At 51.5% G+C, this 21482-nt stretch overlaps 1 protein-coding gene across 3 annotated transcripts in view; it reads right to left on the reverse strand.

The window, feature by feature from the left end:
• The window catches only part of frem1b (Fras1 related extracellular matrix 1b), a 28634-nt gene extending 7451 nt beyond the window's left edge, over positions 1–21183 (reverse strand). Inside the window, exons 1-26 of one of the 3 annotated variants that reach the window (XM_047036847.1) lie at positions 19883–21183; positions 19539–19604; positions 18376–18805; positions 17814–18258; positions 17637–17731; positions 17174–17472; positions 16825–17024; positions 16302–16625; positions 16056–16164; positions 15636–15767; positions 12793–13137; positions 12398–12540; positions 11948–12144; positions 11589–11679; positions 11030–11197; positions 10623–10831; positions 10388–10481; positions 9954–10206; positions 9371–9565; positions 6999–7184; positions 6605–6801; positions 6152–6377; positions 4945–5089; positions 3722–3863; positions 3433–3628; positions 1884–2148 (exon numbers count right to left, since the gene is read on the reverse strand). In XM_047036847.1, coding sequence (XP_046892803.1) covers positions 1884–2148; positions 3433–3628; positions 3722–3863; positions 4945–5089; positions 6152–6377; positions 6605–6801; positions 6999–7184; positions 9371–9565; positions 9954–10206; positions 10388–10481; positions 10623–10831; positions 11030–11197; positions 11589–11679; positions 11948–12144; positions 12398–12540; positions 12793–13137; positions 15636–15767; positions 16056–16164; positions 16302–16625; positions 16825–17024; positions 17174–17472; positions 17637–17731; positions 17814–18047 — 4445 coding nt within the window. In that variant the 5' untranslated portion in view covers positions 18048–18258; positions 18376–18805; positions 19539–19604; positions 19883–21183. Of the gene's footprint in view, positions 1–1883; positions 2149–3432; positions 3629–3721; positions 3864–4944; positions 5090–6151; positions 6378–6604; positions 6802–6998; positions 7185–9370; positions 9566–9953; positions 10207–10387; positions 10482–10622; positions 10832–11029; positions 11198–11588; positions 11680–11947; positions 12145–12397; positions 12541–12792; positions 13138–15635; positions 15768–16055; positions 16165–16301; positions 16626–16824; positions 17025–17173; positions 17473–17636; positions 17732–17813; positions 18259–18375; positions 18806–19538; positions 19788–19882 lie in introns of those variants that run through there. The other 2 variants (XM_047036845.1, XM_047036846.1) reach the window with 2 other exon arrangements.
• Between the last annotated feature and the right edge of the window lie 299 nt (positions 21184–21482).

Here is a 21482-nt window from a genome sequence, read left to right on the forward strand (position 1 = left end):
TTTCTCTTCAGTCAGTTTACCTCAGGAAAGAAATGAAAAGATTTAAGGCCCTACTAATAACAAATGAAAAATCGATGTATAATATAATCCCTTCTTTTTCCCTTCAGCTACAATGAGTGAAGATCCCATTTGAATGGCGATAAATCACTCATAATGGCCCCTCTTGTTTTCAGGCTTATTGAGTCTTGGTATGAGTTCACCACTCTGTCCATAGACCCCATGGTGCTGTGACAAAGCCCTGGATGAGTGTGTGTGTGTGTGTGTGTGTGTGTGTGTGTGTACAGATTTTATCCCCATGTTCAACCCTCTGCCAAGACAATCTGCTTCATACACAGACAGACCTGCCTGCAGCCCTGCAGCTGACTACTGCCCCAGGCACAACCAGCAACGACAAACAACACACCAGTCACCACACACACACACACACACACACACACACACACACACGCACACACAGGTCCCCCTTTCTCCAAACCGGTGTAACATCTGGCACCACCGCCACCCCATGTTTGCCGGGTAATTGTGCCCAGGGATGCCAGTCTGAACACGCCACTCTGGCCGCCATGGCAACCCATGCCAGCCGCCGTTATCATTCTCCTAATCATGCCCATTCATCATCCGCTGTCACGGCAACGAGGACGGTGCGAGCTGGAGACGGGGAGGAGGAAGTGCATGGTGCTGAAAACCCCTTCTGCCCGCTCGGGCCGAGCCAGGCAGCAGCAGCTGACACACAGGCATGTTCAGGTGCCGGGCCCAGCCGAGGGGACGCAGCGTCCAACCGCCTGCCGCCCCGGCCCTCCCAACGGGACACACACACACCAGCCTCCATCCAGCCGGGCACACCGATTCACATCAACTCTTGTGTGTGTGTCTCTCTCTCACTCTCTCTCTATCACACACAGAGCGGTCTATGGTCTGTTTGAAGGTGTGCAGCTCTCCTGTGCATTCTGTGGTAGTGGATAGGCTTCACCTCACTTTCTTATCAACACAGAAGATACATGAAACACTGCCCATCTGTACCATGGCTGGCTGGCTGACTGCTGGCTAACTGGCTGGCTGCTGGCTGGCTGGCTGACTGGCTGGTAGGCTGGCTGGCTGACTGCTGGCTGGCACACTGCTAGCTGGTTGGCTGCTAGCTGGCTTGGCTGCAGAAAGGCAGTTGGCTCCCAGCTGACCCTGAGGTGAAAGCTAGCCAGGCCTCTGGGTGACAGACCCAGGCCCTCGCACAGGACAGGTCAGCCCTGCATCTCCATCCAGCTCATTTCACCCAAACATGCAGCCAAATTGGCTGGAAAAGCACATAAACACTGTGTACTGTAACAGGGAAAAAAACCCTGTCTGTTTCTATTTTGGCCCAGGAGACACATGCAGTGATATGCAGAATACCTTAAGTCCAAGGCCAGAGATAAATCACTTGTCTACAGCAGATGACGTTAGAGTCACCTCCTCATGCCCCTTTATGTTGTTTTGTCGCTTTGGATGGAAACGCTCAATGAAATGAATTATGAGGGGCGATTTTCTTTCATGTTGTAAAGAGAGTACACTTAAATCAAATTTCAATGTGCCAAATGAAAACTTAACAATACATTTTCTCATTCAAATTTCCATTATATTGATATTTTTCGAAAGAATTGGAAGTACTTAAAATGTACTCATTTTAAGTTATCTACAGTACTCATTGACAATTTAAATTTATGTAAGAATGTTTGTACTTAGACATTGTAAACATACTTTAGTTACTAAGTTAGTAAGTAATTAATACATTTGTAAAATACTTTTGAAATTAATATATTTTTTTAAAACTTTTACAAAACGTACATTCGAGTATGACAGTATGACAGTATGACAGTTTGACAGATTTGCGCTTGCTGTGAGCGGCGTACCTGAAGGAGTCGGTGGGGGCTGAGTGGCTGTTGTCGTGGGTGTAGCACACACGCTGTGCTGCCACGTCCAGCTGGGAGAAGCTGCTCAGGGCCAGCCCTGGACGCTGCACGCCGTGCACCAGGCCGTGAGTGGGAGGAGCCAGCACCGTGTACAACAGCTCCTCCGGTCTTCCAGCCCCGTCATTGGCCAGCAGGATGTCTGTTGTCAAGACCACCCTCTCGCCCTCCATCAGGGTCACGGGCTTGGTGACCAGCACGAGGTCACCTGGAACCACAGAGACAAGCCTGAGGTTAGATATCTATCATTTGTCATTAGATTTCAGAGCATGTATTTGTTATTCAGAGAGAGGTAATGTTAAATTATATTGGTGAGTAGAGAGACCCATGAAAGCATCTGTGTTCATCCTACAAGACAACTCTTGACTTACATTTACATTACATTTAGTCATTTAGCAGACGAACTGGCAACCTTCAGATTACTAGCCCAACTCCCTCACCGCTCAGCCACCTGACTCCTGACTACAAGATTCAGAAAAGACAGGGCTGATAACTTGCTCTTGCTGTTCCAGAATATACATCTCCACAATATGTATAGCTAGACTGCAGTTTTTAAAGTATGGTATCTTTGGAACTTGTACTACACACTACTGTAGTAAGCACTGTAAAATGAAGACAGAGGAACAGAAGCTCTTTAGTGACCAAATGAGACACACTGACGGCTTCATCGAGTCACTCCGTGATGAGAAAACTGTTCAAAACCACCGCAAGCCCGAGCACAAACCCACTGAAACGACAACAAAAAACGTTCCCAATAAGTTTGTTTGTTTGTTTGTTTTCGACGGCAGGGCCGTCCACGAGGGGGGGACTGGGGGAGGGAGGTGTCGCCCGCCACACAGCTGTTCCTTCCTAATTCCTTGAATTATTCACCTTCCGAGTGGCTCCTCTTACTCCACGCCCCGGCGCCCGGGCGCTTCTCACCTCCACGCCTCCAGGATCACAGGGCCTGGAGCCAGGAGAAGACCCTCGCGACGCCCCCCTCCCCCCCCCTCACCCGGCCACCCCCCTGGTGCCTCCCCCCCCACCTCTCACAGCATGCTCGCTCAACTGGCAACGCTAGCCCGGCTATAGGGAAAGTGGGGCTGCTCAATTATACATGGCCACTGGACCCCATGGCTTGAGAAAGTTAGGGCGACGGCGGTGCGTGCAGGAAAGCACCGAGGCACACGGAGCGGCTGCCATATGTCACCTGGATGTGCTCTGGTGTTGCTGGAACAGGCCTGGGGACTGGCTGTAGCTTAAGGAAATGATAGAGCCATGTGCATAGTTGACCACTAATGATAACAATCTGCTATGTGACAGAAAACCCTTGATTCAATTCCTTGATTTGATTTTTGACCTGGCGAGAATCCGTTGAGCCTCTTTGGACAGTGTGGTTAAATGTTGGATGCAGTTCAGATGCTGGCTCTGGCGTATGAGATACACCCTCTCTGTGTTGCCGATGCAGTACCAGGTTGTGAGTGGCGACCGTGTCGATGCGGCGGGTCCTCACCCCTCTGCACCGTGCGGACGGAGATGAAGAAACTCTGCTGAGGAGACTCGTTGTCCAGGTCGCTGAGGACGAAGCGGAAGCTGTCGTGACCTTTGAACCCGGCACTGGTGGTGTGCGTGTACCACAGGCGGTTCAGCTCCACGTCGTCCTGGGTGAAGTTCTGACCCGGACCCAAATCAGTCCAACCAGCCTCTGTCTGAGCCAGGCGACAGGAACGCCCCCACAAACACACACTTAATAACATCCCTGACAGTCATTCAGTTCATCGTGTCAACCCTGCTACACCAACCTTCAGCTGCAGCTTGCCAAACCTGGGGCTGGCGTTGAGGATGAACCACACCTGGCTGGAGGGGGTGTCCAGGTCCTCAGCCTCCAGGACCACGCTGGAGATGACCCTCTGTTCCATCCAGCCTACCTCCAGACCTGCGTTCCTGGACACACACACACAAGTGGAAGTTCAAGGGCTTCCTTCTAGTCAGATACATGTGGTTGAGGAGAAAATCCTGGAGGTTGCACTTTAAGATCTGACATTGGTTTTGCTGCTCTACACTATGTCATACTGTGTTGAGATATTACTATTGTTGTACTGGGCCTGGTAGCTGAGATGTGGTAACATCGTTCCTTAACACCAACCACATGTACCTCTTAAAAATCCTGTCAAATTCACTTAAAACCCCTAAACAAGGCATACCCAAAGTCAATTGAAAGGGGGGGGGGTTACGCTGTGGAATGCAAAGAAGTTAGGACTACGCACTTCTGATCCATGGTTTCCACTTTCTGCACCGTATGCACTATTTACACGTCGCTGTGAACGAAAGCGAAAAGGACTCAAAGGAAATGCGATGTTCTCCGAGACGTGTGGTTTGGGAGGAGGTGACGGAGGGCCTCAGAGGCTCCTGCACACGCTTAGATGAGCCCCAGATAACAGCCACCACATCTGCTCTCACGTGGGGAGGGAGGGGGGGGGGGACAGGCAGGAGAGAGCCGTCAGCTCCCTCCTCGAGGAGAGCGCAAACAAGGAAGCTGACAGCTGCCAAGAAGACACGTTACTTCTGCCTTGGTGACCCGAACAGGGCGACTGAACCCGCTGCCAACGCAGTGACTCAAAAAAACCTAAAAAAAACAACTCCTGATCTGAGCTGAAAAGAGGGAAAAATTGAATAAATCAACGGTCAAAAGAACGAACGAAAAACGAGAAACAAAGGCAAGACCTAGTCAAGGATGTAACTTTCCTTCCCGGGCGCTCGTTTCGTACGGGGTGGGAGTCGCCAGCATACACAACATCCACCGCTCCCTGCCTCCCCCCCTCTTGCCCTCCCCTCCCCCGGCCACATGTGCACGCACAGGTTGCCCTCCCTCCCTCACCACCCCTCACCCATCCATCTCCTCGTCCCTCTGTCCCTCACTGTCCTACTCCCCCCCCCCCTCCCCCCATCCATGTGTCTGCCTCTGTGGCTCCCAGGTTTTCCTCCCAGGGCATCCTGCCCCCCCCCCCCCCCCCCCCCCCCTCACTTCAGCAGCCGGGGCGGCTCGTCGTTGGCCGGCAGGACGAGGACCCTGGCTGTCCCCTGGACTGTGTGAGCTCCATCTGTCAGCCGCACCGTGAACCAGTCCTGCAGTGTCTCCGTGTCGTCATGCATGTACACGATCTTCATCCCTGCCGAGAGAGAGGGAGAGGGAGGGGGAGAGGGAGATGGGGAGGGAGGGGGAGAGGGGGAGGGGGGGAGGGAGGGGGAGGGGGAGAGGGGGGGAGGGGGAGGGGGGATACGGTGAACGGGAGCACGGGTTCTGCTTGATGACGTCACCGTACACGTTTTGTTGGGCCAGCCTTCCCGAAACACATTCAACAGCAGTGGCTACCTTTTGAGCATGACATGTGATTTGACCTGATCAACAAGGACCATCTCTTCATACACGGTCAACACTGTTCCCTCCTCTCAGCTGTCGTTCTGAGTGATGCCCGGTCATGCGGCTCACAGCAAACACACCCGGCACCCCATCTCAGTGCTGAAGCCTGGGTCACCGGTGTGTCCGTGGGTCCGACATGTGCTCTGCTCATCAGGGAGAAGGCCGTCCCAGGGACGGGCGTGCGGGCCTCATCTTCCCTCATCGTGGGACTGCACACATCCGGACGTGCTCGGCTCTGTCCATGAGCAGCGTACTGTCATCTGCGACGTGCACAGTGACTGAGAGGTAATTGCGCAGCAGGGGGAGGGAGAGATGGCGAGAGAGGGAGCGAGGGGGGAGGGAGAGAGGAGGGGGAGGGAGGGAGGGAGAGAGAGGGAGGGAGGGGGGGGGAGGGAGGGAGAGAGGGGGGAGGGAGGGAGAGAGGGGGGGGGAGGGAGAGAGAGAGGGGGGGGGGGGGGGGGGGGAGGGAGGGAGGGAGGGAGAGAGCAGGGGGGAGCAGTTGGAAGGACTTTCTACCGAGGAGGCAGCATCACCACAGGGGCCCGGCGACCTCTGTTTCCAACATCTGTTCAGTAGGGGCCGGACCCAGCCACGACAACCACCGCCAGACCTCTGGAAGGCACAGCCCAGGCAGGGTGTGTGTGTGTCTGTGTGTGTGTGAGTGTTTATGCACGTGTGTGTGTGTGCGCAGTGACAGAGGGCACATTGGCTTAATGGGACACTATGTCTGCCTCCATCCATGTACCCCAGTGATTTACTATATCCTCCACACCCCCACATACACACACCGACCCACAAGCGACCGGCTCACCTTGCTTCAGCTCCCGCATGGTGAAGGAGGTGACGGGCAGGCTCTGTCGGAGGAGCCTGGGGCCCATGTCCTCGTAGCGGCTGGCGTCCATGCCGTAGATGGCGTGGAGCAGTGCGCCGTGCGCCGGGGGGACCGCCACCGCGAAGGTCAACGTGTCCTCGGGCGAGTCGAGGTCGAACGCGTTCAGAACGGCCGGAGTCAGATCCCTCATCCCACCTTCCTTGACCTGCCCGGGGACAGGCGGGAGAGAGGACGGATGAGGGGAGTAGACGGGAGACGAGACCAGATTTACGTTTCACTTTACGTTTACAAAAACGTAAAGGTTCACGAGAACGTCAAAGAATTCACGATCAAAACGTTTCCCTCTTTCTGAATCGTAGAACCAGACCTGCTATCGGTCCCAAGACAACTCGATGACAAATGTCCCACGTGCGACCCAGGAAGTGAACTCACGGTGAAGTTACCAAGCACCAAGGAGGGGCTCTCGTCATTGGTGGGCTGGATGATGATGTAGAAGGGGGCGGGGCTTGACCTGTGAACGCCGTCGCTCACACTGAGGCTGAACTGGTCGGCCGTAGGCTCCACCCCCCGGTGCTCTGATTGGACGTAGTTGATGTGGCCGGAGATCAGGTGGACCAGGCTGAAAGAGGCTGGACCCATACAGACGCATCAAATCAACCAACAAGATATTCGACATGAAATGTTCAAATGGAACTCTGCAACCTTAGTATCTCATTGCGTCATTCGTTCTTCGGAAGGTATTTTGAATTGGGGTATCATCCCAAAGCAAGCTGACTTGGAGATGGCGACCGCTGACGGCAGGCAGAGAGGAGGCGGTCCCCCTTACCCACTCTGGTGCCCGCGTTGCTCTTCTCAAAGCCAGGCGAGGGCAAGGTGTTCTCCAGGAAGCCCCGCAGCGGCTGGGACTCCAGGTGGAAGACCAGCTGCTCTGGGTCCGAGTCGGGGTCCGTGGCCCCCAGGAACCCCCCGCACAGACAGGCCGACGAGCCCTCGTCCACCGCAAACACATCGCCTGGAGAGACACGGAGGTGGTGGGGAAAGGTGTTGGGCCAAGCTGGAGAACAAGGAGATGGGACTGAGTGCTAAGGATATGGGTTTGTATGCCTGTCCCTCGAATCAGTTGGTTGTTTTAACAGTACTTTGGACTTTAAAAGGTAGTCGCACGGCAATTTTTTCCTGTTGGGTGTTGGGGGTTCATCCATCCATCACACATCGTCCATCATCCATCTTCCATCCATCCAGCGTTCTGTCTTCTAAATCCCAGATCATCCCTCCATTCTGTACCTCCCCTACAGCCATTTCACACCATCCCTCTCACTCCCCCCCTCTCCCGGCTCCTGGCCAGTGTTCTGCCACCTGGGTGCTGATGAAGCCATCATGCCCGCGCGGCGCTGGCATCTGCTCCCATTTACAGCACTGATAAATAATGAATGGAGAATGGGTACTGGTGGGATGGTTTGGATCACTGTGTGTGTATTCAAGGGTGGGGGGGGGGGGCGGGTGGGGGGAGGGAGGGAGGCGGAGGTAAGTTAATGACCAACAGTCTGGGATGTAGGTGATAAAACTATCATCCCGCTCCCCGAAACCTGAAAAGAGAACACGCCGGAATCTCTGTGTCTCTCCCGGCTAATGCTCTTACTCCTGTGTTGCCTGTCTTTATTCAATACAAATTAATTAGGCAACTACATCTCCCTCCCGTAAACCTTCCCCATACTTGGCTGGCACTGCTGTGCATCGATCCCCCCCCCCCCAACACACACGCACTCTTTTCTTGTTTGGGCTTAGCGAATTAGCTGATCATGGTCGGGACGGGGCGGAGACGGCTAATCCTAGTTGCGCGGGGGGGAGGGGGGAGAGGGGGGTAGAGGTAGGAGGGCTCCTTGGACTTGTCTGTCTTTTGTCAGAGGAGGGATGCGCTTGTGGCCATTGTTTGCCTTCATTGTCCGTTGTGTGTGTGTGTGTGCTTGGGGGGGGCGGGGGGGGATTGGCAGAGGGGGGGGGGAATCTGTGTGCTGACGCCCCCCACCCCCCCCCCCCACCCCCCGTCTCCGCTAGCCTCTCCTGCCCTCGCCCGCCAGTAATCCCAGTAATCCCAGCCAGCTGTGTGCCCTCTGCAGCGCCAGCCCCCACACAAACACCCCACACAATGGTAGTCCAGGTTCTTCCCAGGCAGGGATTTCACTTAAATGCCCCAACAATCATAACCGCCCCCCACACACACATCATTGTGCATGAAGGAAGAACAATGATCCCCGACCATGGTCCTCAAATGTATTCTCACACGCACACTTCCCACTCTTCCCCAACTGCGGATGTGTACACACACACACACACTCACACACACACACACACACCCACACACACACACCAAACTTACACACAAGCTTGCATACACATGCGCACACTCACCTGCGCATGCAAACGCGCACACACACACACACACACACACACATCCTCCATCCCCTCCCTAACGAATCATCTTAGCCCTCTCCTTCTGTCCCAGCGGTCACTGTTCTCCATTGATAACCGCACGGTCGCTTCTCACACGCACGGCTTTACCCTCCAATCCCTTCTTCTGGCTCAGCCTCCGGAACGTTCCTATCCTTCCCCAAGAAGGGGTCTGTGGGAAAAGACACGTGTGTGTGTGTGTGTGTGGACGGGGGGGGGGTGGAGGGGTAAGGGGGGGTCATGTCTGTGTGTGGGTTTGTGCATTTATGTGTGTTCATGCATGCGTGCATGGGTGTGTGTGCGGGGCGCACGCGTTTGCGGCGCGAGTGTGTGTACGTGACGGATGGAGCTGCTCTCCTAAACGTGACGCCTCCACCACCTTTCCCAGCAGCACAGGGAGAGTCAAAGCTGAGGTCAGGGGAGTTAGGACTGGAGGTAGTGAGGAGAGGGTCATTAGTGTGGAGGGAAACAGCCAGGCCTAATCCCAATGCTAACAGGGACATGAAGGACGTACTGTGGCGGCTTAGTCCAACCACACTATCCCCCATGTGGCCCACAGAAGGAACAAACCCAGACTTTTACATCGTGTATTTGGCTTTCCGTCATTCAAAACCACCACTTATTCTTTGTCGTTGGAAAGCGAAGGGTGACTCCTAAGTCTAAGTTATCGCCTCGTTTTAGTAAGTCATACTTTCCATTGACTAATATGGCTGCTTTTCCTGAGTCCGATGCCAAAGACATGCGTCTTACCCAGGACGACGGCTGGCGGTTTGTTGTTGACAGGAAGCACGGTCACATTGAGGTCGTAAACAGGAAGTGTCCCATGTAGCGGAACAGGTGGGGGTGGGGCGTCGCCATGGCAGCAGCTGTGTGTTCCTCCCGCCTCACCGTCGGACACGATGAGAGTCACGGAGTCGGAAACGGGATTGGGTCCAATCTCACCTCCTAGAGCAGGCAGGGGTAGCAAGTCAGAGGAGTTGGAAGGGTGAAAACGATGCTACCTTTGTTAGCTTTCACTTCTAACATCACATCGGGTTATCGTAACATTGACGTTATCATAGTGCTAGGGTAACATGGTAAAAATAGGGGTTTCCTTATGAACCGATCATTTTCAATCAGAAAATCTTGATCTCGAACAGATCATTTATCAGTGGTACTCTTTACTCAAAGTACATTTTGCTCAGTGTCGTAGCTCAGAAGTGGAGCGTTTGCCTGTATCTCAAGAGTTCCCATGTTCAAATCCCCCCGTACGTCTCTGTAAAAAAAGAATCCACGACAACACCCTTTCACATCCAAAGTCCTCCAGTTCCACGGCCCCAGCTCCAAGCCTCACCCGTGTGAAGGTAGTAGATCAGGCCCTGGATGACGTCCTGCTGGGAGAACTTCTCCACGCTGACCCCTGCTCTCTGGAGCTCCCCTCGGCCGGGGCTCCGGGCCAGCATGTACGTGAGCCTGGCGTCGTCGCTGTCGGTGTCCGTGGCGGACAGGTAGTCGGTCGTCACCTGCACACGGCCCCCCTCCTCACAGGCCAGGGCCCCGCGGAGCTCCGGGCCAAGCTGGGGGGGTTCGTCGTTGATGGGTAGAATCTGTGCCATGTGTCATGTGGTCGAGATAAACGTGAGATTGACCCCCAAGCTTAAAAAGATGGACGACCTGGATGTTGTGCACAAATTCAAATGTGACGTCTTTGGAGGATTTGTTGTGAGGAAAGCCTTCTGGGTAAGGGAGTTTCCACGACAGGTCTGTCAGTTTTGGGAGTCCACTCACCTGCACTGGTAGGACTACATCAGCAGAGTTGACTCCATCAGTGACTGTCAGCCCGACAGTGTCCTCCACTGTCTCTGAGTCATCATGGATGTATCTAGAAGCACATGGGAATCACCAGTTTGAGATGATGTATTTGATAAAAGAAGCCCCTGCTCTTTCAACCACCACGGTGGTAAACCTGCATGTGTGTGTGTGTATAAGTGTGTGTATGAGTGTATGTGTGTGTGTTTCCCACCTGACCCTCAGCCCTCGCAGATCCTGGAGGGTGAAGGAATCTCCCAGGTGGAGAACGCGCCCCTGCAGCTCCATCCTGCCGTGGAGAGGGGTTCTCTGCACCCCGACCCTCAGCCCCCCCTTCACACTGTCCCTGTCCCTCGCCAACAGGTGCTCCTCCGTCAGGAAGGAGCCGCCGCCCTCCTCCACCCTCAGCAGGTTAGTGAACGCCTGGACGAGATGGAAGTGAGAAGGAGCCAGAGGAGAGGATTTGGCGTTCTGTTCCTCTCGCTTCAAGCTTCGAAAGCTAGCGCGAAACGGCTGACGACACACACTCCCTTCGCCATCACAAACATCAGTTTAAAAAAAAAACACCCCAACGGAACCTAGAAAGCGCAGCCCCAAACGGTTCCCCAGATGAACCCTGACCTCAGGAGCCAGGTTGTTCACGGGGGTGACGGTGATGTTGAAGACCAGGCCTGCCACGGTGCCTCCGTGATGGTCGCTCACGGAGAAGACGAACTGGACGGAGAGAGGCTCGGGCCCGATGTCTTCTATCGGGGGCATGTAGGCTACCTTCATGTGGTTCACAGCGTGCTGGAAACAGTGACAAACTCTTCATGCTGAGTGAAGAGAGATGGGTGGCATATGCCAACTATGTCCCCCTAAGAGACAATTTTTTGGCCAGAATTCTCCCTGAACTGCAATCTGGATAGGATAATGCTAATGCTTGAGGCATAATTACAAAATCATATGAGCTGATATGTTATGAATTATTACAGTCTTATCAGGGTGACAATGAGATACTAGAGAGAGTTATAATTGGTATCTGATAAGATTGGACATATCATACTATACTTGATCTACCAAAGCCTTTGTAACCTTCAAACAAAATGTCTTCGTAATGGTGTGGATATTTTTGTAGACTCAAAATCATTTGGCAGAATGAGAAGGACATGTACAGTACAATCACAACACCTTGACGTACCTGTGTGAAGGACTTCAACACAGGCACGATATTGTCTTTCTTCATGGAGTTGGTGCTGTCTGTGTAGAAAAGTCTGCCTGCATCTTGGATCCTGCAACAAACACAGCATTTGATCTCATCAACTTCCAAAAGCAGGCTGGGCCGGAATAATAACAGTAACATGAATTATTTACCATGCACCTTTCTCGTGCCCAAGGAGGAGGATTTATAGAGATATATTATTTAATAATACACAAAGATAAGAATAATAATAAGTAAAAAAAAAATACAGATACGAACGAGACGCTCGCATTGCCTGGACCTCCACACTGCCCTCACACATCCTTCTGAGGAGACTGAGCCAGTGAGGAGAGCCTTACCCAGGTCTCACAGGGCTGAAGCAGGGCCGGGTGATGAAGAAGGAGAGGTCGGTGTCTGGGCTCTCCGTGTCTGTGAAGTGGAGGTGGGCCAGGGTGAGGTACGCCACGTCGGTCTCTGGAACCGTGAGAGAGCGGACGCTGCCGGGCGTCTCTGTGGGCAGCTGGTCCTTTACCGGGAACACGTGGACCACCACGGTCTGGAATGGGACAGGAAGTGAGGATGTCACAACAGGAAGTGGACAGTGGGCCATACACAGGGATTTTGTGGGGTCGATCCCCAACAAATGGCTTTACGCTGAAGTCACATTTCAACCAATTACATTGCAAAACCCAATAGAGATTGGTGTGAGAATATGGAATCAAAAGGGGATTGGCTTTTCTTCCGTGACTTTAAAGAATTTATGATAAATAAATATGGTGCAATTTCTTCTTGTCCCTTGCCACACTCACATGTCTGTGAGAGAGGTTGGGGGGCTGGTGGCCGTCAGACAGGGTGAAGTCAAACGAGTCCTCAAACATCTCGTCCCCTGAGTGTCTGTAGTAGATCACGCCCTGGAACAGATCCTTCTGGAGGAAGCTCTGCACAGGAACGCCTGCAGGACACATCAGCACTGACCCTTACACCAGGTCACAGGTTAAAGGTCACGCAGGTCACACAGGTCACATTGCTTCTTGGTGGGATTCGAGTTTGATGAAGCAGAGCTTTATGGCCTCCAAACTAACGCTAAAACGAGTTGTTTGTGTGGAGTTCGGTGAATGAAAAAGTCGGCTAAAGTTCAGGCGCTTTTAAAACTTTTGTTCAGGGGGGAAAATCAGAAAAGGCACTTTGACATGTCCTCTTGTACCTGGCTTCAGAGGGTTGACCTTCCTCACCATCTCCCCAGCCCGCGGGAAGGTCACCAGCTGATACAGGATGTAGTCATCGCTGGAGTCCAGGTCCGAGGCCAACAGCATGTACTCCTCCACCCGCACGGCCCCTCCCTCCTGGACCTCCAACGCCACGTTGTTGATGAGGAAGGGCGGGGTGTCGTCTTTGGGCAGGATGTTGATGGGGAACTTGTGGCGGATGCTGTGACGGCCGTCGCTGATGCGGAAGACCACGTGGTCGCGGGTGGTGTCGCTGTCCGAGTGGTGGTACACCACGACCCTGTCGCGCAGATCGCGCACCCGGAACATGAAGCCTTTTCCTCCTGGCGGGACAGGGAGAAAAGAGGTTGCTTTTTCCGAGGGGATGGGCGTAGCTCAGTGGTGGGGAATTTGATTGTACTGGAGATCAAGAGGGTGGGAGGTTCAAATCCTCCCTCAGTATGTCAAAGGATAAAAGCGTAAGAAAAAAATGGAAAACTTTGTCACCAGTTGAATCTGCAAGGTGTCTATCTCAGTCATGTGTAGTAAGATTGTTCTGAACTAGACTTGACATGTTCCCCTTGTTGAGATCATTCATCCCTGCAGCTTAGGAAGACTAACAACACAGAACACTGGAAAATGAGCCAAAGGAATATTAACATGTGTTATATCAAGTGGACGTCCTTTTCTAGCCAATTCTGTTACATCCCTCCATTCTGGGACCCATTTTACACATACGCTGTTCTTCGTTGGACACATATTGTCGCTTGGAAATAACAAGTATCTCTTGGCGCCTAAAGGCACCATGCTCTGGCTCGCGTAGCTCCCCGTAGCTGAAAACAGAGCGGGGAAAATGGCGTCCTTCCCAGGGCTAGCGTGCCGCGGCAGGCCGGCGCCAGGACGGGCGAATCTCGCTTGCCAGGGAGACAGAAGGGCAAGGTCACCAGACAGATTGAGTGATGAATGGTCACGCTTGGAACCTCATTAGCAACTTTACCAAGGGGAAACAGCTACAAGTCCGGTGGAGAAACAACTTGGTAATTGGGCCCAAAGGTGGCAGTGGGCAACAGGCCCAAAAAACAGGAAACACTGGTTCCCAACTTAGGGGGACAGTGTGTTTGTGAGTTTGTATGTGTGTGTGTGTGTGTATGTGTATGTGTGTACGTGTGTGTGTTTGTGGAGGGACAGGCAGCCATCCATTTGGCTGAAGGCGTTGGACCAGGCCTACGGTGACTGTCCCAAGCGTCCACGTCACCGAGTCGGAGGTCAAGGGTCAACAATTCCCTGCGCCAACTGAGTCCTCCTAAGAGACCATGTGTTTGTGGGCCAGAAATATCCCCGAACTAAATAAATCTGTGTGGAAATTAACAAATAGGTTCCTACTGTATAGCAGAGAGGAAACCAAACTTTTGGTGCTGATTATTGCCTTGTATTAAATGAGGTGTCAATCTAAGACTGGAAAAGCGATAGAGACATTAATAAAATAGTACTTTCTTTTGTTTAGCACAATTAAATAAGAGAGAATGGGAATGAGAGAGGGTTATCTTGGCCAAGGATGTGGTATATTATCCCAACAGTATTTTCACTGTAGTGCAACAATCGAGCCTATTCACTTCAAAAAGGATTCCACTCTTCATTCTACCCAGTCGTGTTATCTGTACCTTTAAATCTAGTCTCACCACAGAAACAAACTATTCACCCAGAACTCTTTCTTTTGCTCTGTCTGAAGCAGTCTTGTCAAGGTCAACTCCCTAACCTGAGAAACCCTACATGCATTAAAATGATACTCATGCTTTCCTCCTTTCTTTCGCTCCCCTCTTCTTCCGTCTCTCTCTCTGTCTGTCTGTCTGTCTGTCTGTCTGTCTGTCTGTCTGTCTGTCTGTCTGTCTGTCTGTCTGTCTGTCTGTCTGTCTGTCTGTCTGTCTGTCTCTCTCTCTCTCTCTGTCTGTCTGTGTCTCTCTCTCTCTCTCTCTCTCTCTGTCTCTCTCTCAGTAGTGCCCCTCTCCACAGAGACCTGGCTGTAAACAACCAGGAAAAGAAGAAAAAAAACAGGACCCTGTTTGGGGACGGCGCATCTGCTCCTTGTGCACGGCGGCATGAAATGGCATAAGTCTCCCCAATCTGCTCCACTCAGGGCCGGTGCAAACAAAGCCCCGGCTCCCCCCCCCCCCCCCTCCCCGTGCGCTGGAGTGGAAGGCCAGACGCAGACGAGCCCCACAGACGGCTGTGTGGCCGCGAGGCCCCACCGGCCAAGTAGCCCCCCGTCCCCATTTTACACCTGATTAGGAAACACATGCAGGGCCACCTCACATATGCTCGGCGAGCCGGCCCGCGCGCCCCCCGACGGACGGCTGACGCGCGGAGGAACAGGCCTGGGAGAGGCCTGTGATCCTCGCAGGGAATCCTCAGGGTGGTATCCTAGATACCAGCGCGGAGAGGAGCAGGAGGGTCGCTGAGAGCTCGAACCCTAAAGTGTCTCTAAATGCTCTTTGATACAGGAGCACATTAGCCAATGAGGATCATCTCTGGTGGGGGTTTCTTTGGTTCAGGCAATAGCGCTGGTGTCAACTGACTGGCACTCTGGGGGGATGGTCTGGCTACTGTCCTTCTTTCAGTGCTAACAGAGAAAAAATGTAATTGAATCATAAAAATTGTGGATCAACTAGGAATGGATTTTAAGTCAGGTATAACAGCAGCGGCATTAACTCATTTACGTAAGAGATTTGAAATCTATTGATAACTCTCTTGAGCACGAACAGGGAAAAACACGACGGAAAATCATGCGTGCTGCGTGACCTCTGGCCCTGACCTCTGACCTATAACCCTGACCTCTGACCCTCACCTCTGATGCTGAGGCGTCCGTGCAGGGGTCCGTCCACAGCCACCAGGTACACCGCCTCAAGGTTGTCATTGTCCACGATCTGGAAATCCTCCCACGTGATTGGACGAGACTGACCCTCCAAGAGATCAAGCCCTGAATTGATGTCACCAAAGATTTTTGTTGTTGTCAGCAATAGTTTACAAAAAAAATGTCAAGCCTAAAATATAACAAATATATTCAAATATATATAGATTTTTTTAAGTGAATATAAATAATAATGCTGCAAAATGAATATATTGTTACTATTTTACATTTTACAGCTGTTAAATTGTCACATTTTGGATAGAAAAAAACTATTTTAAGTGTGGGAACTGATACGATCAGTACAGAGCACATTGATAGGATCTGATGACAGTGAACAGCTTTATTCTGACAGAGTACCCATGTTCCAGGAGACTCGTGGTGCGTTGGTCTCTGCTACTCTGATGGAGAAGTGAACCACAATAGGTGGGCTGGCCACGAAGGATCCGTCTATCGCCTGGAACTCAACCTGGAGCACACAAAGTCGTATTTCAGTCACAGGTATAAAATCTTTTTTAATGATCTATATTGCGTATGAAACCCTGATCCATTTGATTCACTCTGTCTACTGACTTCCTCCGAAAGGTGACCTTTGAACCCTCCTACCTCGTAGTTCCTGCGGGCGGCGTGGCTGCTGTTTGGCGGCTGGTAGGCCACCCTCATCTCGTGGAGGTCCTGCCAGGTGAAGGAGCTGCTGGGCTTGGTGTGGTCGTCCAGGTGGGTGAGGTAGCCCTCGGCGGGGGGCAAGGTGACGTTGAAGACCAGCTGCTCCTGGGGGGTCTCGTTGTCGCTGGCGTCCAGGGCGGCGGTGGTGAGCGGGGTGAGGATGAACTGGTCCACCTCCAGGATGAAGGAGGCCATGAAGGCCGGCTTGGGGGGCTGGTTCTGCATGGCGCCGTGGATGAGCACAGGCAGCCACACGCTCTCCATCTGGGGGGAGGGGGCGGAGGTGGGGGGGAGGGGGCGGAGGTGGGGGGTATGCCCATTTAAACATGCTACTGTACACAACAGAACTACCGCTGGACAAGAATAACTTTGAGGCCGGCGCATCGTCTTATCCTTGATTTGTTTCTAGTTACACGCTGATGACTGTGAGGCCGTGAATGACAACATAGCCGGGGTTCAGTACCTCCAGCAGGGCCCTGGAGGTCTGGTCCCGCAGCTCCACCCTGAGAGGGATGTAGTCGATCTCTGGGGAGGGAGGACTGAGGTGCTGGTACTTCAGACCAGAGGTCAGAAACTCTGCACAGTCTGCCTTGAGGAAGCTCACCTCCTTGGTGCCATGGAGACAGGGCTTGTTCCCTGGGCAGGGGACGACAGTTTGTCTGCCTAGCCAGAGGAAGGGAGGATGGGGAGGAAAGGAAAGGAGGAGGATAAATGGGAGAGAGAGAGGGGCGCGAGGGTAATAGTAGTCGTCAAAGTTCAAGTTAGCGGTCAACAATGTTGATGGATGCTAAACGAACATTCATTTGATCTACCTCTTCTCTGCGCAGAGTCATGCTGCTGTAATCCAGGTGCATGCTGGGAATGTGAGTCTTCCTCAGTCACCAGCTGGCCTAGCGAGGGTGCGCTGGTCTCTGAGGTCATCAGCCTGACGGTACAGGCCACGTCGGGCCGACTGCGGATGGTCAGAACCGAGCCGTCGATGGCGTTGGACAGGCCGTAGAACAGGGGAACCACCAGAGGTGTGGAACCCAGCTCCACCAGGCTGTCTGTGGGCTCCACCACCACCACCCTGAGGTGGAATGTCTCCATGAAGGTGTCAGAGTCGGTGAACCTTGAGGAGAAAAAAAGAACCTCAGATGAGATTTGTGATGAAACAAACCACTGCGCACGCACTAAATTGAGGAATGAAAAAGATCAGGAAAAATCCCAAACACGTGGGTAATGCATGTACCATAGAAAATAGGGATGCACCGAAACGTAAGTTCTAGAACTCACCTGTAGACTCTGAGCATGACTGTATCCTCCTCAAGCAGAGGACTGCCATTATGAACATACTTCACCTCATCTGGCAGGAAATGACAGTCAAACACCTGCGAAGCAAAACAATACTGGTAAAAGCACAGCAAAGAGATGTCTTTGGAAATCTTAGGAAAGTTAATCTTTCCCTCTCACCAGAGGAGAGAGAGTCCCGGCTCTTTGGGTCACAGGTTCATTGAGAACAACTTCCACTTTACAGGAGTCTGTTATGGGGTCAAAGTTGAGGAGCAGGTCCTTCTCTGTCACAAAGACAGATCTGCCTCGTGTTACCTGCACACCAGAGTTCACTCCAACCAGACTCTGAGCCCAGGCATGTGGAAGGACAAGCATCACAGTCAACATCCAAGAGTGGACCCAGATTGCGGCCATTTTGGCTCAAAATACAAATCTTTTCAGAGTGATGCGGTTTGTTCTGAGTTATATCTTGTTGAAAAGACTGAGCAAAGGCAACGTTTAAGGCACAAAATAGGAGGGAAATAGTCAGTTTCTCAAAGCTTTAGATGTCTGCCAGACTCTCCCGGAAAACTGCTTCAGCGATGACTGACTGGTTTTATCTCCTCAGGACAAAGGTCACGAGAACCTGCAGAAAACAAAAAACAGTATAATACAGTACAGCAACAACAAAAATCTTCCTCATAAAACAAACTGTAACGGTCATGATTTCAGGAAAAGCAGATTTGCAAGCTGACCCACGCACCCATAGCTCACAGCCCCAAGTCTACAGATTATTTGAACCGGATTCCGCTTTCACCCTCCATTTCACTTGAAAACAAGCCCATTGCAGGAAACAAGAGGTTAATCTGTGTGACCTCTCAGAGGTGCTGGAAACCACATTGGGGGACGGGGGAAGGGGGGGGGGGATCAAAGGAGGGCGTGATCTGGAGCCCGCGTGTCACTTCCTATTCATCCAGACGTGCGTTAGTTGGCTGGTTTAGGGAGGCGCTTGTGGGGCCTGCCAGCTGAATAGAGGCCCGGGAGACCACAACCTTAGAGGTCTGTTTCACTTGTTCTGTAGACTACAGAGGCTACAGGGAGCTCTCTCTCTCGCTCACTCTCTTTCCTTCTCCCTCTTCCTTGCTCGCTCATTTTCTCCGTCTCTCCCACCGTAAACGACAGCTGGATCTTTGCTAGATTCATAACAAGAGAAACACACGTTGACATCAAAGTACACCTTAACCTGTTGTAAATAAAAACACAAGGAAACACTGTACTGAATTCCAGCGGGGAAACATGGAATCGCTGTGTTGTAGGCACTGCACCAGCTGTTGTTGCTATTGTTTGTAATGAGTCACCAGGGGTAGAGGGAAAACATTGATTTAGCGAGCCTAGCTAACAATGTGAGTTAGCTCATGGGCTAACTTTTAAAGTCAGCCTAGAGTAAATGATTTGTTACTGTAAGGTACAATGTAAACGATTGTAACAGAAACACAGTGGAACCATTCTTTCCAATTGTATTGTACTGTGTGCATCAACATGACGCTACAAGACTGCGGTTACTGTAGGCACTAGAAATCCCTAAATGAGTTTTTCATGCAGGGTGACAGAGTAGCTGTTGTGCAACAGGTACACGCACGCCTTGAGGAGTCTGACTCGCTAAAGACACTGTAAACCACTTCAGAGAAAGTTTCCAGTAAACTCCCAAAACTATAATTAAGCCAGACTGTAAAACTAGGCAGAACATGTGTGTGTGTGTTTGAGAGAGAGAGAGGGTCATAGGCAGAGGAAGGGAATAAGGAAAAGAAAGAAATCGACTTTTCCTGAAAATGTAGCTTTCACTCCCAGACAGGGTGGTAAGACTCTTATCTGTTTGACACAGAGTGTGTGTGTGTGTCTGGTGCATGCAGAGGCATTGGCACATACCTGCTCTTGGAGCTGTTCTCTCTCTCTTCTTCTCGCCATCTGCACACACTCAGAATGGAAGGAATCCTGTCAACACACACACACAGACACCCTCGGAAACCGAATCAATGGGAAAAGGTCTGGCATCCCACGAACAGGGAAGACCACAGTGAGACAAAACAGGAAAGGAGAAAAGAGAAACATGAGATAGTGGGAACAAAGACTGACTAGATCTCCACTGCTGTTAGTCTGTCTATCTGCCAGACCAGGGCACAGTCTGACAGAGAAAGAGAGAGAGAGAGAGGTGGGGGGGAAGAAGGGGGTAAGAAGGAAAACAGCTTAACCTCAAAACACAGGAAACGTACGGTGTGGTTCCAAGGGTTCTACTTCTCTATCGCTCCTCTGCACTCCTAAACCCAGATGTTCATATTCCCCAAAGATGAGAGAGAGACAGAGAGACAGAGGCAACAGGAATTGCTCTTTCTTTTTTAAGGCTTTACTTTGAAGGAACCTCTCTTTCCCTTCTTGAAAGAGAGGAGCTTGGAGGCAGGGAGATCATTTTCCAAAAGTAAGAGTTGATCCGAGCAGTTAGCTGAGAGTCTGTAGCTTTGATGTTTTATGGCAGCACATTCACAGACGCCCCTGAAAGAACCGGGTGCAAGACGGGGAAGAAAGTCAGAGAAAGGATTTGAAAACACAAAGGCCACACACACTCACCTCAACACACTCACTCAGCTCTCCCGAATCCAGCAGCTCACACACACTAGCACACACACACATCCACACACACACATCCACACACATCCACGAGCGGTTTCTGACTCTGTCTCTCTCTCTCTTGCTTTGTCTCTCTCTCTCTCTCTCTCTCTGTGTGAGAATGTTGAACAGTGAGGCAGACAGAGCCATACCTCCGCCCTGCTGGGCTGCTGTTCTCAGCTCAGAGAAGGGACAGAGTTGCCTTCTTCACCCCAGTCTGCCTATCGCCTTCCTCCAAACACACACAGAAACACACACACACACACACACATGTAAAAGACCTCCACAGCTGTCAAAAACACATAACTTAATCCATTGCCTAGGCCTTACAACTCCACAGTCCATCATTTCACTGATAGATCCTGCAGGTATTCTTCCCTTTAAGTGTCTTCATCAGGGAATTAATCTACCATTTGGTTGATGCCTGTTTCTCATTCAGCCTGTGTATATAAAACAACTTTGTAATAGTGAAGAGAGAATAACTTAAAAGGCGAATCTTGTGTTCTGTCATAACTCAGTTTAAGTATGGTTAATAGATAGTGAAAGCTATCTTGTGTCAGTGTCAGTAGGTTAGCCAGTCCTAAAGAGCTACTACCTATCTTGTTGACACAAGAATTCCTGTCGAACTTCCAGACAAGAGAGGAAATAGTTTCCTGCCAACAGGGAGAACGTTATTGCAGTTCAAGAGTTGCAAATTACTTTTAAAGACCCACCTCGCCAAATGAAACCTTGGCAACGTTAACACCACAGACCCCTAACACCCATTGCCTGGGTATGAAGAGGAAGAACACTTGATGCAAGAAAACATCCCAACTTAGAAAGTCATCATTAGAATAACTCTCTTATTTTCCCTCCTGGATGTGTAAGGACCTCAGGATTTGGAGCGTTCATGCACGTCCCCTATCGCTCTGGTGAGTCTGAGCGCTTAAACACATGTTGCTGGTCTGCCTGACTGCCTGCCTCACTGATGACAACTCCATTTGGAGACTAGGTCAGATTCTGGCCATTTGTAGTTCTTAAAACCAATGTATTGGAGCAGTCTCGGAATCAGCTTGTACACACCATTGTCACATGATTTATTGGTCAAGCAATAAAGATATATCGGACAAATCCGACAAATGTTAATAAATCATATTAAAATATGCTTGTTAGAATCAAACAAAACGAGGCAGCCATTTGATAGTTGCTGTGGTGAGCTTGTTTTCCTAT

This window comes from Hypomesus transpacificus, chromosome 16, assembly GCF_021917145.1.
Source record: "Hypomesus transpacificus isolate Combined female chromosome 16, fHypTra1, whole genome shotgun sequence".
Classification (NCBI taxonomy): Eukaryota; Metazoa; Chordata; class Actinopteri; order Osmeriformes; family Osmeridae; genus Hypomesus; species Hypomesus transpacificus.